We start from the raw sequence: 15,448 nt of genomic DNA on the forward strand, positions 1-15,448 counted from the left end.
ATGCCAACCACTGTAAAATTTTGATTTTGATTTTGATTGAATGATAATACTTAAACATACCTAATTGTCTAACTTGGCCTGGTCAAGCGGCAATAATCGTGATGACATTATAGGAGCATTTTCTTTGATTTGGATTAATTGCATTCTCAGTGAGAATGTCTTTTCCCTTTTTCTCTTTTCTTTTAACTGTGCATTTACTTTTTTAAAGTATATATAATTCATCAATATTTCTTTCAATTTTGCAAAATGGGAAGACGTTTGAATGATATTGCAGTCAAATTCTTATACGAACCTTGTTTGGTGGGCATCACCATCATGAACCACTCACACAGCCACAGCCGTGAATGTTAATGGTGGGCCAAACCAACAAAATAAATTCATCATTTGTGTCATTTTTAACGCAAATATATTATAAACCACCAAACTTTTCATTAATCTCTTTTATGATTAAATGATAACGTAAGATCATTTATACTGTAGGTGCATAAATTATTTAACCATAAGATAAATTACATAACATATTAAGCGGTTATTTGACAATAAGGTACGTAGTTTTTCTAATAAAATATTTATAATACATGGTCGGTATCTTTTTTTAACACTTTATTATAAATTAATATTTTCCACTAATTTTTTTAAAATTTTATTTAATCAAAAAGATTAACATGAAATTTTGTATAAATAAATGCTATAAAGAGTGTTATTATTTATTAATAACAATTTATTCATGATTCTAGAAAAGAAAAACAAATTGTCTTTATAAAAAAAAACCAAATTGGTCGTGATACGTTTACTTTTTTAACCAAATTGTTGTACATAACAATTTCTTGAACGTGAAAATTGAAATGCCTCACTTGTCCATGCTAATTCATGCATAGGTTTCTGTCTCTTCCATTCACTCAAACTTGTTTTCAAGGACCCAACATTAGTCATTTTTTTCCACCATCACGAGATTTTTATTTGTCATTCAATTTATCAGAAACATTTTTTTCATCCTTCAATTCTACTTTACTTGCTTGTTAGGTAAAAGATGGTATCTTTTGGTGCTGAATATCATATTGGAAGCGCTTTTACGTGTTGCACGGTATTTCGTTTTTGTTAGGCTTTGGTTTAGGGTCCAGCCAAGCCAAACCCAACATTATGCTACCCTCAAATTGTTAACTTTCCATTTCTGCAATAATATTCACATTATGGAATGGTGAAGTCTGTTTTTATTTTTTATTTTTATCCTACGCTTGAAATATAACTATATATCCTCTGCACTATCCATTTCCAACCAATTCGATTTTTCTGATGTTATTAGAACCAATGGAATTTATATATGTAATTTGTGCCTTCTGTGTTTGTATTTTTTGTTCTTTTTAATTGTTGTCATTTAATTGTGTATTAGTTGCTGATTAGATTTATACGATTTTGATTCTAGTTCAATTGGTTTGTTGATGTAGCTTAAAACCTTGTTTCTTTTTGCGTCTGTGTGGATGATAGAACTTCAGGGCTAAGAGGTTGTTGAGAAGATGGTTGGGAACCCTGCACTCCATGTTTCATCATTGCCAACTTATTTTTTTTCATCTCTGATTATCCTACCAAGAAATCCTTCAAGTTCCATCCCTCTTCCAATTCGACGCCAGACACAAATCAACAGGATAAGAGTTACATCTGCTGATTCAGGTCATGGCCAAAGGCCATCATCATCTTCTTCAGAAGCAAAGAAACCACTTTCAGCTTTGTCAAACATTCCGTGGGCCATTTGGAGGCAAACATTGCGGCCATTAAGTGATTTTGGGTTCAATGGTAGGAGCATCTGGGAAGGTGGGGTTGGACTGTTTCTAGTGTCTGGTACTGTCCTATTTGTTCTTAGCTTGACCTGGTTGAGGGGCTTCCAAATCAGATCCAAATTCCGGAAGTACACAGTGGTGTTGGAGTTTGCTGAAGCTTGTGGCATAAGCAAAGGAACGCCTGTGAGAATCAGAGGGGCCACTGTTGGCAATGTCATTGGTGTGAATCCTTCCTTGAAAAGTATTGAAGCAGTTGTTGAGGTGTCTTTCAATTCTTTAATTGAGCACTTTAGTATCCCTGGATTCAAATCTTGCTTGTGTTTGACATTGTTTGTTTAACGTCGGATAAATTTCTCCATAAACATTTATGAGAGGAGAAGAAAATAAGATTATGTTTCTGCTGTGAACTAAAATCAACTTATGGGGGATAAAAGCTGAAGTGCATAAGTTGATTTTAACTTACAGGAAAAACTCAACTCAGTTTATCTTTTATTTTCTTCTCCTGTAAGTGCTTATGGAGAAGTTTATCTAAGCAGGACCTTAGTTGTTGAATTGTTTTATTAAAGCACCAGTTTTCCATTTGCAGGTGGGTGATGATAAAACAGTTATACCGCGAAATTCATTGATCAAGGTTAACCAGTCAGGTCTTCTTATGGAAACAAAAATTGAAATCACTCCTCGTGAGCCAATTCCAACACCTTCTGTTGGCCCTCTTCACCAAGACTGTACTAAGGAAGGTCTTATTGTGTGCGATCGCGAAAAGATCAATAGTGACCAAGGAACAAGTTTGGATACATTGATTGGAATTTACATCCGCCTTGGTCGTGACATAGAGAAAATTGGTATCATCAATAGCTATACAATGGCTCAACGAGTATTTTCCATTATTGAAGAAGCGAAACCACTTCTTACACAGGTGTAGTGCTCTTTGAATGAACCGTTGGATCAAACAATTTTCTTGCCAACAGAAAAATAGATAAGTTCATGATGATAAACGAAATATTAGTTTCTTCTATCTCCAAAAACATAAAATAATAATGGTGAATATGCATTTATAGTACCCTTATGGCATTCGTTTATCATCTCTATGCAGTAGGTATTTGTTTGTTTCTATTTTATCATTCAATTATTCTGTCATGCATTCTCATGCCTATATTTTCACTTTGATGGCTCAGATCAAAGCCATGGCTGAAGATGTTCAACCTTTGCTGGCTGAAGTCCGTGATTGTGGCGTGCTGAAGGAAGTTGAGAATTTAACCCAAAACCTTATCCAAGCTTCTGATGATTTGAGGTTAATTGCCTAAACTTCTATGACTCTTGTCTATCACCAATTTGGCTTGCATGCATCATTATATTCAGATAGCCATGTAGCAAATTGACATTACTCATTAGTGTAGGGGATGCCAACTAACATAGTAACATTTTAAATTCTGATTGAGGGAGACTTGATGGGATAATGGCAAAAAAATGATGTTGTAACTTTTTTCTTGTGCTTCAGTTGCACACCCTATAAATTGAAATTGATCATAAAGTCCTCTTATTATTCTATCTAGTAAATACGAAAAGCATTCACCTATTATGTTTATCCAGAATGTGCTTTTGCTCATTAGGACTTGACAGAATTGAACAGATTCCAAAATTCCTTGTACTCTTTAATTTCACACTCAGAACATTCTTAAGTATAATGACTAACAGAAATCACCCTTTGGGTACGCAGAAGGGTACATTCATCCGTCATGACCCCTGAGAACACTGAACTGTTTCAGAAGTCCATAAACACAATTAGTTTTACCTTGAAGAACTTTGAGGTATGACCCTAATGTGGCGAAATAACTAAATCTAATTATTATGAATACATTTCCCCATCTAATTATTTGATTTTTGGCTGTCACTGTAGAATATTAGCAAGGATATTGTGGGTTTTACTGGGGACGAGACTACAAAAAGGAGTTTGAAATTACTTTTACAGAATCTCAGCAGGCATTTGTGAAGTCCAATATAAAGATAGGAAGTAGAAAATGACAGGTAATAGTATTGTAAACAATGTTTACATCAGCTGCAAAGCAGTGCAGGTGTGTTATTGACTGATGGAATTAATTTCTTTGTGGATGACCTTTTTTTCCTGATAAAGTTATCCACTCATCTGTGTTGGATGGACTGGTTTTTAATGGTTGACACTCTAGGACCTCAGAGAGAAAAAAAGTTTCTGGTCATAGGCTCATAGCATTCAAAGTGTAATACTATAGGAGGTTATGAACGGATTATATTTGTAGAGTTTTCTATAGTTTTTGTTTGTTTTTCTTTCCCGCAATTTGGTTCTAATATAAACTGGCAAATGGAAATAACCATTGTGATTTCCAACACTATAATTTGTGTCCTCGTTTGTTACCTTAAAAGTTAATATGCTTGCTTATTTGGTGTGATTGTTATTCGTGCATCTACTACTCTTTGTCCAAACGTCTTTTACCCATGTTATTTACATATCTGGCATGGGAATTAATAATGTACGATTGCAAATGCTCCTTGCTTCTTGGTAAAGTGTATGTTTGGATGGATATTGATAAATTAATTTTGAAGTGATGTAATTTATATTTAGATGTTTTGATTATAAAATCAAGTTAAAAATAAAATTCAATATAAATTTTTTGATATTAACACAAAAATTACTCAAAATTATTTCAACTTAAAATTATGAACCCAGAATCAACTTTAAATCTTCTTTAATGTAAAATCAAACATGTGAAAATTCATCTAAAATTAATTTTGAAGTAAGAATTAATTGTTCAACATAAAATCAAACACAACATTAGTAGGTAACATTTCTTTGGGCATTGTAATCAACAATTACCTTTACTTTTTCTTTCTTTAATGGACAATGGAGTTGAAGCTCAATTTAACTTGCACATGATGGTTTTCAGTACAAATTTAAATATGATTTTGCAGTAACTACACTTTATACAAAATCACGAGCCATTTACCCAGCGCAAACCCTCCATAACAATGAGATTTTACACTTGACCTGAAAACCTGCCCATCAACATTCGCACGCTGATTTCTCTGCATCCCTATGACTTTCTGGACTTGGGCTTAAAAATATTTGCCTTGTAGTATCTAAGTTCTTCAATGCTTTCTCTAATGTCATCCAAAGCTCTGTGTCTGTTTAATTTTGAAGGTGCTCTCTTCTGATCTGCACAAATGATAAGCCTTTATAGTTTACAAGCAGGCACATCTGAAGTTCTTTCTCAGATTGATTAATTAATAATTAGTCAACAGCTCCCTTGGAAAACAGGAAATAACATAATGATTATAATTTTAAAAAATCAGGTGTAAACAAGGACCAAAATCCCATAAGTACTTATATGCATTGTTTCTTGTCTCTTCCAATTGTGTAAATGGTTACCGTGTATTATTACAATTGGGGGCAAAGAATATTTGTAAGTATAGTCATTAATTATGATCAAGTCAAACCCAAAAGCAAAAGGGTAGCTGGTGAGATTCCAAGCTTCAAAGTTAAAAAACATCAAAAGAACTAACAAAAAATATATCAACAAGCATCTCCTTTAGTTACCTTGCCAAGTTTCTAAGCATCTTTACCTATTACATAGATATCTAAAGTCATAGGCACCTAAAAACCAAAGGATTTTACCTCTAAATAACAGCAGCATAGAATGTATATTTGTTCATAAGTTGAATTGTTTTTGAGGAGACGGGTAGCATGTCCATTATCTTGTGTAAGTTTTAAAACATCACTTTTTTGGTAACTTTCCAATTTTCACCTTCTCAAATGTATTTTGCCCTTGGGATGTTGAGGGAAGGTCAGAAATACAAAAGACGGGGGTAGTCATGTTAAAACCTCTGATCCACGTGTTAAAGTTGCCCTACTAATATGGCTTGCAGAAAATGTAGGGAAACAAAACTAGGAAGTCAATCAGAATTTTGACACAAAAGGACAGCTGACAGAAGGAATTCTTCATATTTTAGTTTTAACAAGGCCATATTAATTCATAAATCATAACCACTGGAAATTGAAAACTTTCTGATAGAAATGAGATGTTTTATCATATTACTTACCAGTTCAACCAAATGGAGCTAACCTATATTGCATGAATAGTACCAAAAAAACTAGAAGAATCATCTTTACATAACAGATCCAGTAAAAAAATGCAGTGATAGGCACTGGAACTGACCAACAATCTCAAGCATGAAACAATTCCTTCTTTTTATGGGGGTGAAGATGGTTATGGGGCAGAGATTAAGGCCTTAAGGATCAAGAAGCGATTGATAGTTCATAACAAATATTAAACTTCAGTATGATTTAACGCACTAACACCAAAGAAAATTTAATTATATACTAATTGTATAATTTCTCACCTTTGGGATACCAGCGAATGCAGAGAGCTTTAACACTACTAACATCAACAAGTACATGAGAGAAGAGACTTGCCAATTTTGGCATGTATTTCTGCAAAAATTGACCTAGTTAAGACAGATACCAGAACATTTCAAAGAGGAACAATAGGAAATATAGCGGTACCAAAAAAAAAAAACAGTATATGCTTTCAACAAGGCTTGATCAGGATATGCAGAATGGAAGGGGAAATGGTCTAAAAAAATAGAGATTCTATATTCAGATGACATAGATTTTCATCAGTGTCTCAAGTCTCAACCAGATCTTTTACCAGATGTCCAACTTCATAATTGCTAAGATGTGTTGACCAACATAATTACCATCACTTGGCAAGCATGAAATATAAACGATACCCAATATTGTTGTATTGAAATCTGATGTTATTTAAAAAAAAAAATTGATTATGCGATGTGTGACCAATAATTTTCAGCAGAAATTAACAAAAGAATCCAAGACTTAAGGAATACATCTGGCTCCATAAAGACAAACAACATTATGATAATTAGAATTTGGAAATTAATGATGTTTCAGCAAAGCCACTTTCTACAAGTTACTATGGCAGAACCAATACCTTCAGAAATTGAAAATCAACATATATTGAATTTCCTGCCAAGTGAGGTGTGTACGAACCAACATTAACATATCTCTTAACAAATTCAATAACCTGCAATTTTGCAAGACATTACAGATTTTCATTATAAAAGAGAATAAATGAATAAAACAAAGAAAGGGAAAGAGACACGGTCATTGCATTCCAGTAAAGACCAAAAGTAGTACTTCAATAGTTCAATTCATCACAGATCAAGTGGCAATATACAGGAAAAAGGATATCAGTTTAAGGACACTTCCAACACAACAAACAAATATGACATGGGTGTCACCAAGCACTACTCCCATATGACTAGAACTGATATCATTGGCTTGATGCAGGACTAGGATGCCAAATGCCAACTGGTTTTGTCTACTACCAACTTATTGGTTTTTGGTGTGTTAGGATCCAATTGCAAGGTATGGGACTTGAGTCCTGCATTGGAAGTATGGAATTCATAAGGCCTTAGGTTCTCCAACTACAATAACTAGTTTGGGGTGTGGTTCTAAAAGACTAAACACGTCACTACATGGATACCACAACATAAGAAACTATTTGTGCTACATTAAACACCAGCCTAGAAGAAGGGCAACAGCAGTGATCTGCTGATAACTGTATAGCCTTATAACTACTTAAATATATCATACAAGTTACACAATGACCAGATCACTCTTTAAGTAAAATTTAAAATGCATTTATTTCAACTGTTCATGCCAGTAACATGAATCTTTAGAGAAAAGAGAATATGTTTTCTGGTCGGGAAATTTTTTTTCTCAGCTGCCAAAAACTTTCCTGACATACAATGCGCCACACATACTTTTTATGAAATTTGTGATGGATAATGAGGAATTCAATTTCCTTCCGTACACTAAGATTCTGAAATCCCTAATAGACAAGTTTAACTATTTGATATGTCTATAAAAAGGATAACATTTTTTTCAAGTTCATTGAATATATAGAAAATACAGTACCCATTTAACATGATAGTTGATAGAACGTAAGCTCCTATGAAAAGAGAGCTTGCCACATGGTATATTTACTACAAACCTGCTCTTCAGCTTCTCCTTCACTTATTGTACTTTTTAGCACCTTTTTTGTCAACCCTAAATTCATTGAAAAATTGTTAGTCAATGCCATTTAAAATCCAATTCAACAGGAAATAAAAGTGAACTAAATAATGTTAAGGAAAAACAACCAATCAGCAACTCATGAATAATATAGTCTCAAATTTCCTCATATTCTATAATGTATTAAATTAGTTGATCTATTTTGAAGGATATCTTACACTCCCCATGGCCATCTCTCCAATAAAATATTTTTTTCTCAATAAAAATTAAAGTATCAAAATACAACATTTACCACTTACCACTAGCTGCATGATGACTTTGACACCATTCTCCCATCCTGTCAAGGCACTCCTTGGTTTGATGGATGACCAAATCAGGACCCTAAAAATAGCAGATACTTTCTTTCATACACACTCTTACGTGATCGTACATACTAGATTACCAATTTACTTTTAACCAGAGTGCTAGATACACACTCTCATATAGATTACAATTTATTGAAAACTGCAAAACTAGGGGAGAGATTCATTAAATAAGGTGAAGGACCCATCAAATTTTGTGATTTTGAATCAAATTCAACCTATGAGAAAGAGTGTATTCCTAGCATTTCTCTTACTTGTAATAGATACACAAGATTTGACCAAATGTGATCAACAATTCATCCTTTGTCAAGAAAGAGTAAGAGAAAGAAAAACGAAAAATATTTTTTTGGGGGGGAGATAGTGTCAAGGAATTCTGTTTACATAAAATAGATCTAATAATATTTTCCCTCCTTTTTTCAGTAAAAAGGTTGGGGGATATGATCATAAGTTAAAATTTGATCAAATTCGTACTTAATTCAAATTTGTATTAAAAACACATTACATAGCAAAATAAAAATGAAAAGTCAACAAGGCACCCAATGAATGTTGATGTTTACACTAAACAAAAGAAAACAAAGGAGAGCAAAGGTGCACATCCAAAAACAATAAAAGCAAAGGGAAGCTAACCATTATTTAATGCTCTAAACTCTATTAATACACATTTGGTTTAACTTATTTTGAAGAAATCATCTTTCATTTTTCACCAACTCCTTGGAAGAGGATTTGGATAGAGAAAATGAATTATTTCCGTTGAAAAGAGTTATACCAAACATGTGCTTAGTATGATATGCAGATAGGAAAAAACTCTAAATAATTTCCCTCTTACAAGCATCAAAATGTCGAGTAAGGTGGGTTCTAGTCTATGGAATAAGCAAGTTTTTTCCCATATAAAAACAGAGAGGGGAAAAAGAAAAGTAAGAAAGAGGAATGTTATTAGCTAGAGACGGGAGAATGTAGAATCCCATTTAAAATATAGTGAAGCATGGAAACGACAATGTAACGAAAACAAAAAATGAGCATGGAAATTGTAACATTGAATTAAATACCTCCACTGTTTTGGTTAAATTTCCATCTGTAATTATACAAGCAATCTCCAATATTCTGTCCACTTCAATATTTAAGCCTGCGCACACACGGAAGGTTCAACATTCATCATCATCAGGCGCTAAACAATTCAAATGTTATCCAAGAACAGACAGTAACACAGTTTGCGACTAAAGAATATATAGCCTACTTGGTGAGCACCACAACATAGTAAATACAACAAAACAATAGATAATCAAATGTAAGATTCTAATTATGTCAACAAGGAGAAAATTGCATAACACAGAAGTTGTGCAATTAAAGAGTCAGGATTAGAAATGCATTCTACCGGATAAAATTTACAAAATGGAGAAATGATAACTAGCAGTGAAATTTTATAAGCAAAATCAGGAGGGTGCATGCATAAAGTTTATCCAAATTGCTAGGAAGAAGGCTCACTTGAGTTACTATAATTCTACCTTAGATGTAGAGCCATGTTAACACAAGTATTTATACAATATCAAAAAATGTAAGAGCTTTGTTGCTGAAAGATTTAGAGGTTTGAGAACAATACAAACCAAACACAGAAAAACATAATGAAAAATATTTATCTAAATAGAAACAAGCAAAACACACTCCAAACAAAACATTCTACAAGCTTACCAGTCATTTCCAAGTCAATCCACACAAGAGGTAACTTGTATTCACACGAAGGAGTCACTGGATTTTCTTGATTTTGTTTCTCGCTTTTTACTGGTACAATGTCAACGTCGGCATTAACCCTCTTGTCACTAATATCTGCGCCATGAAAGAATCTTTTAGCTACTAGTTCACTTCATAGTAATCAACATAATGTTCCCCGTAGCAAACATCCATCCAGGAAATTTATGTAACTAGTTAGTACAAATAAATATGGAGAACAACAAGTTGACTACAGAAGATATCAGCATGAGGTCATTCATAAGCTTATATTTTGTTAATTCGGGTACAAGCTTATTTTTTGAGTTTCTCAAACACAAGAATCAAAACACAAAAGAAGAAAATTTGAACAAAAAAAAAAATAGAAGTAGTAATTCAGTGGCTGCACGAAGATTAGATTACAGCAGACAAAAATAACCATAATAGTAGAAAGAAAGAAAGAATGGGAGGGATAGAAAAATAGATAAAGGATGTCTTTTTATTTTTTATGCTTAAAATTTGCAGTGTGTTTCCGTGTTGTTGCAGCAGCAGCACTCATATTCAACAAGGTGAATACACTATAAGTTAGAATTGAACCATCGTTATTTTCGTTTATATTTAAAAATTTGATGTTTTGTCACTCTGTGATACACTCTAGCATTGGAGCAGTGCACTGAACGACCAACTTGCAAGATATTAAACACACTTCAACGCAAAATTCAATAAAAAAAAATGAAGAAAAAAATTATAAATTCCTCAGCAACAAAAATGAACAGGTGTGAAACCCTAACCCAAAGTTCATCAACTACGCATGGAAAGGTGGAAATTGAATGGAAGAGAGAAGAGAGAAAAGGGTACCGGCAGTGGTGGGAACATGGCTATCGTCGGCGTCGAGTTCTAACACTGAAAATGAATTTGCTAGTTTCTCCATTTCTCTCTCTGTTTCTTTCTTTCTTTCTCTTCAAACTCTTTCAACTTTGGCGCTGTTGGAAAGAAGAAAATTCATGGGTCGGGTTGTGGACTTTTCGGGTTTGGATATAACCCACCAAAATTGCACCCTGGCCAAACATTTTCTATTGGTAAATTATTTTATTGTTCCCCTATTTTTTTTTTTAAATTCCAAGTTAAAAGATAAAGTATATTTACAGTGGAAATTAAATTTTTTACCATTAAGATTTTCGTGATTTTAATGCAAAATAAAATATTATATTTTAGTAAATGAAACATATTTGAATAGATGTATTAAAATTTATTTTTATTTCAACTTAAAAAAAACTTATTTATTATAGATAGTGGTAATTTTTATTATAAAAAAAAAATTAGTTGAAAATGAGAGACTGTGTGAGAAGAAGAAGAGAGATAATGAAATAAAGTCACTTGAGAGAATAATATATTTGTGTAAGAGTGATATTCTTTCTTGTAACTATTGAGTGAGATACTCAATTGTAGATTATTACACAATTTAGGGTGTCTTATAATCAACTTTTATGATAGTGAAATACTTTTAACGATTTTGTGGACGTAGACAAGAACTGTCTAATCATACTAAATTCTTATGTTCATTATTATTTTTCCTACGGTGTATTATTTGTTATGTTCTCACTATTATTATTTGTGAGATATGTAATTTTGTTTGAGGAATTGTTAATTACTCAACATTTTTTTTTATTTAATTTGATCTTCTAATTTTTAAAATCTATTCTATTTGATTTTATTGTCTAAATTAATATGTGTGATCATGTCATCTAGAGTTAATTTTACGGTTTAAATATGTGTTTTGTGACTATTTAAAATCATTAATAAGTTGTTTTAAATAGTTACAAAGTGTGGATTTTTAACATGGTTAATCCAATTTAAATTATATGATCAAATTGAATCGATTTAAAAAATTAGAGTAATAAATTATTTAAATTTTCAAAATATTTACTTGTTATAAATATAGTAATAATAATATAACAAAAAAATACTTATGAAATGAGAACATTGCAATGAAGAGACCAATAAAAGGCCAAATATCCACATCGGGTATATACATTTTCCCTCTCTTCACCCTCTCAGTCTCAACGAACTTTCAATTTCTGAGAAGCATGTGCCAAATCAGTGTAAGGGTTCTGTTCCTTCACTTCACCGTTTTCCTCACAATTTTCCATTACTGAGTTTTCCACTTCACACTGTAATCAATTTGCTGCTGTTTCTTTCCATCATCCTTAATTTTTGTTTTTGCATTTCTTCTTTCTTATTATTATTTTATCCTCACTCTTTCCTTTTTCTGTTTCACCAGTGCTTCAATGGAAAAGATTGATGAGTCTCTCAACAAAGACAAAGATAGAGATCATCGCATAGGACAAGGATGCACCACCTTGGTTAAGAAAAAATTAAAAAAACTGCATTTTCTATCTCCATTATTTACACTTCTGTTCTTTTTTTCATGCATTGTAAATTTTGCTGCCATTTTTTTAATCATTTTTGTGTTTCATTTGTTCCTCTTTTTTTTTTTAATTTATCCATACTCTTGTTTTTTCTTTTGTTTTGTTTCTGTTTCACCAGTGACTCAATGGAAAAGACTGACCCCTCTCTCAATAAAGACGAAGGGATTGCACAGGATGCAGATGCACCACTGAGGTGAATTTGAATGTTTTTACTTGTGTGTGTGATAGCTTATAAAAAAGGTTTTGTCTATGAAAATTGATAGAACATCAATTGATAAAAGTAATAAAAATAAAATATAATGTTTGAACACTGAAATCACACACAAATGCGGCAATATACTTTCTATTTTTATTGTATTTGTATCCATTACTCATATTCCTCACTCATGTTCCGTACAACATTGCTATATCATTTTAGTTTTTTCATTTTTATTTTATCCTTACTCATGTTCCTTCACAATTTTTTGCATGAAATTATAGGGAAATGGAACAAGAGCTGACCTTCCATCTAGATCCATGGTCTCCAACTATTAATGGATACTTGGAGGCTGTGGTGATTAACAAGAAACGGAAGAAAAATGAAGAAGACATAGTGAATTCGACAAAACAGCATAAAAAAAATTAGCTGTAGATATAGTATGTTAATACTGTTTTTCTTTTCAATAACCATACAAGTGAAGGGTAGCTAGAAGGCAATATCGTTTACTATTTCTAGAGCATGGTCATATCATATATGCTCTTTTTGGATTTATGTTCTTAAACTTTTGTCTTCCAATTATTGGTCTTCCTGAAATTGAAAAAATATAAAACGTGGACAGTTTACTTGTGCTATTCAGATGGCAATTTACTTGTGCAATTAATGTGTATGTTTATTGTACATAGTACTAAAACAGTTTGGTACGTACACATTTTTTTATTATTTTAAAACTGTTTAATTTGTTCAATTAATGTATATATTTGATTTTTTTAATTTTACTATTAAATATTTTAAATCTGGTGTTGTGTTACAATATAAAGACGTACAACTGTATTCAATTAATATTAAATATTTGATTAAGGTTCTTGTGACTTAAAATTACGAGCCAAATCAGCCATTGCTCCAAGTGTTTGCAACTTGATTGTTAGCTTATATAATAACTAGCTACCTGGCATGAGAGATAAATATACTAGTAAGAGAGGTCATTCCAATTTCCACTTATGCTTGAAACATCTGTATGATTTTAAACCAGTACATCAATATTTTTCGGCTGAATACCGAATTAGTCACAATTTCTTTTCCTTGATTAATCGGATGATGAACACACACACAAAAAAAAAAACAGCATATCATTTGATGCAATTGTTGAATAGGGGGAGCCAATATATGAGAAGCTACTACATGGGAAAAAAGGTCTATACTCTATACCAAGTTTGAATTCCATGTAAAAGGGTGCTTCCAATTAAGTGGTTGGGGTCAATGCACCAGAAAAATCATGCATGATTGGATAAGATAAGGTTGAGGTTGCTGTCAAACAATTGGAGGACCAATATACTTGATAGTGTAAAAATATACATACACTGATCTAAACATGCAAATAAATTTAAATAGCATATTTAGATCAAACAGCGGAAATTAAAAGGAATTACAAGCGTACCTCCAGCCATTGCAAATCGAACGGGAAGCGGCTCACACACGAACCTGAAAGACAGTTTTGTTCTTCCAGACCCTTACTCACTCTGAATAGATGGTGTATTTTTTCTGAATAGAGAAGTGAGTTTGGTGATACAAAACTGAGAGCACCCCATCCTATTTATAGAGTCTGTCCATCACAGAGCTCTCTCAACTTGTTATCAGAACGTGAGATAGGAAGTTATCAGACGTGAGATAAGAAGTTATCAGTACGTGAGATGATGGGTACGTGATTTGTTACTGAAGGTGGTTGCAAATATATTTTGCAAAGATATGGGATGAATGTGGATGGAAAATGGACCAGATTCAGAAGTAACAAATTTTTCCAAAATAATAAAATATAAAGGAATGTGCAACGTGCACATAACGTGGGTCTCTAACATTCTCCCACTTGGTCCATTTAACTCAACATCAACCATAACAAGAAACATAATATATGAGTCATGGCGATAGGTCCTCTGATGATGAGTAGTATCTTCCATGTACCACAATATATCAAGTCTCTCAACACTAGCTCTCAACTTAATGAATAAACCATATGTTTATTCTATATCTAAACCGAATGATTTTTCTCGAAATAAATAAATATGTGCACAAAACGATATGAGAAAATATCTAACTGAATAAGAGTTTCATTGAAAATAACAAATGTACGTACAATGAAATTACATCATGGAACCAAGTCCCATTCGTACTACATGATCCTTAAAATTCTTTGGTGGCATGCCTTTAGTTAAAGGATCAGCAATCATTAACTCAGTGTTGACGTGTTCAATGACCACTTTCTTTTCTTTAACACGTTCTCTTATGGCTAAGTACTTGATGTCGATGTGCTTACTTCGACTTCCACTTTTGTTATTTTTAGCCATAAACACCGCAGCAAAGTTGTCACAATACAACTTTAATGGCCTAGAAATAGAGTCCACAACTCTAAGGCCAGATATGAAACTCTTCAACCATACACCATGCGAGGTAGCCTCAAAACAAGAAACGAACTCAGCCTCCATAGTGGAAGTAGCAGTCAAGGTTTGTTTGGCACTTCTCCAAGATACAGCTCCACTGGCTAACATAAAAATATAACCAGATGTTGATCTTCGTGAATCAACGCAACCAGCAAAGTCTGAGTCGGAGTAGCCAATCACTTCCAGACAATCAGTTTGTCTGTACATGAGCATGTAATCTTTTGTTCCTTGAAGATATCTCATCACTTTCTTTGCAGCTTTCCAGTGGTCAATACCTGGATTACTTTGATATCTTCCCAAAACTCCAACAGCGAATGCAATATCAGGTCTAGTGCAAACCTGAGCATACATAAGGCTTCCGACTGCTGAAGCATATGGAATATTTTTCATGTGTTCTCGCTCAAAATCATTTTTGGGGCATTGACTCAAAGCAAGTTTGTCACCCTTCACAATGGGAGCTACACTTGGTGAACAATCTTTCATATT

The 15,448-nt window shown here is 32.9% G+C and overlaps 2 protein-coding genes and 1 long non-coding RNA gene across 6 annotated transcripts; 2 read left to right on the forward strand and 1 right to left on the reverse strand.

Annotated features, from left to right (window-relative positions):
- Window positions 1–852: 852 nt before the first annotated feature.
- Window positions 853–4,141, forward strand: LOC102664671 (protein TRIGALACTOSYLDIACYLGLYCEROL 2, chloroplastic). Of its 4 annotated transcripts, none has more exons than XM_006595734.4 (6): window positions 1,042–1,198; window positions 1,446–2,036; window positions 2,362–2,691; window positions 2,951–3,066; window positions 3,493–3,583; window positions 3,673–4,141. In XM_006595734.4, the coding sequence occupies exons 2-6, from the start codon at window positions 1,515–1,517 to the stop codon at window positions 3,763–3,765; spliced, it is 1,152 nt and encodes a 383-aa protein (XP_006595797.3). In that variant the 5' UTR covers window positions 1,042–1,198; window positions 1,446–1,514; the 3' UTR covers window positions 3,766–4,141. The 4 variants fall into 4 exon arrangements, with proteins under 4 accessions (XP_006595796.3, XP_006595797.3, XP_006595800.3 ...); XM_006595737.4 differs by having other exon boundaries at window positions 1,044–1,198; window positions 1,486–2,036; XM_006595735.4 differs by having other exon boundaries at window positions 1,091–1,323.
- A 372-nt stretch (window positions 4,142–4,513) lies between these two features.
- Window positions 4,514–10,865, reverse strand: LOC100527858 (Orn domain-containing protein). Its single transcript, NM_001251613.4, has 8 exons — window positions 10,761–10,865; window positions 9,888–10,022; window positions 9,248–9,324; window positions 8,139–8,220; window positions 7,820–7,875; window positions 6,755–6,847; window positions 6,147–6,237; window positions 4,514–4,962 (listed from the first exon to the last, which is right to left on the reverse strand). The coding sequence occupies exons 1-8, from the start codon at window positions 10,831–10,833 to the stop codon at window positions 4,841–4,843; spliced, it is 729 nt and encodes a 242-aa protein (NP_001238542.3). The 5' UTR covers window positions 10,834–10,865; the 3' UTR covers window positions 4,514–4,840.
- A 1,039-nt stretch (window positions 10,866–11,904) lies between these two features.
- Window positions 11,905–13,158, forward strand: LOC102665147 (uncharacterized). The gene is made up of 3 exons (XR_001384559.2): window positions 11,905–12,004; window positions 12,184–12,524; window positions 12,812–13,158. It is a non-coding gene; the product is annotated as an uncharacterized lncRNA (long non-coding RNA).
- Window positions 13,159–15,448: the final 2,290 nt, after the last annotated feature.

Source organism: Glycine max, chromosome 14, assembly GCF_000004515.6.
Source record: "Glycine max cultivar Williams 82 chromosome 14, Glycine_max_v4.0, whole genome shotgun sequence".
NCBI classification, from domain to species: Eukaryota; Viridiplantae; Streptophyta; class Magnoliopsida; order Fabales; family Fabaceae; genus Glycine; species Glycine max.

What these genes read in the sequence shown, in the direction of transcription:
- LOC102664671 (XM_006595733.4), top strand. Translation starts at nt 1,515, where the DNA reads ATGGTTGGGAACCCTGCACTCCATGTTTCATCATTGCCAACTTATTTT. An exon ending in CGAAACCACTTCTTACACAG is followed by an intron (nt 2,692 to 2,950) that starts GTGTAGTGCTCT and finishes TTGATGGCTCAG; the next exon opens with ATCAAAGCCATGGCTGAAGA. An exon ending in TTACCTTGAAGAACTTTGAG is followed by an intron (nt 3,584 to 3,672) that starts GTATGACCCTAA and finishes CTGTCACTGTAG; the next exon opens with AATATTAGCAAGGATATTGT.
- LOC100527858 (NM_001251613.4), bottom strand. Translation starts at nt 10,833, where the DNA reads ATGGAGAAACTAGCAAATTCATTTTCAGTGTTAGAACTCGACGCCGAC. An exon ending in CCATGTTCCCACCACTGCCG is followed by an intron (nt 10,023 to 10,760) that starts GTACCCTTTTCT and finishes TTCATGGCGCAG; the next exon opens with ATATTAGTGACAAGAGGGTT. An exon ending in AAGGAGAAGCTGAAGAGCAG is followed by an intron (nt 6,848 to 7,819) that starts GTTTGTAGTAAA and finishes GCAAAATTGCAG; the next exon opens with GTTATTGAATTTGTTAAGAG.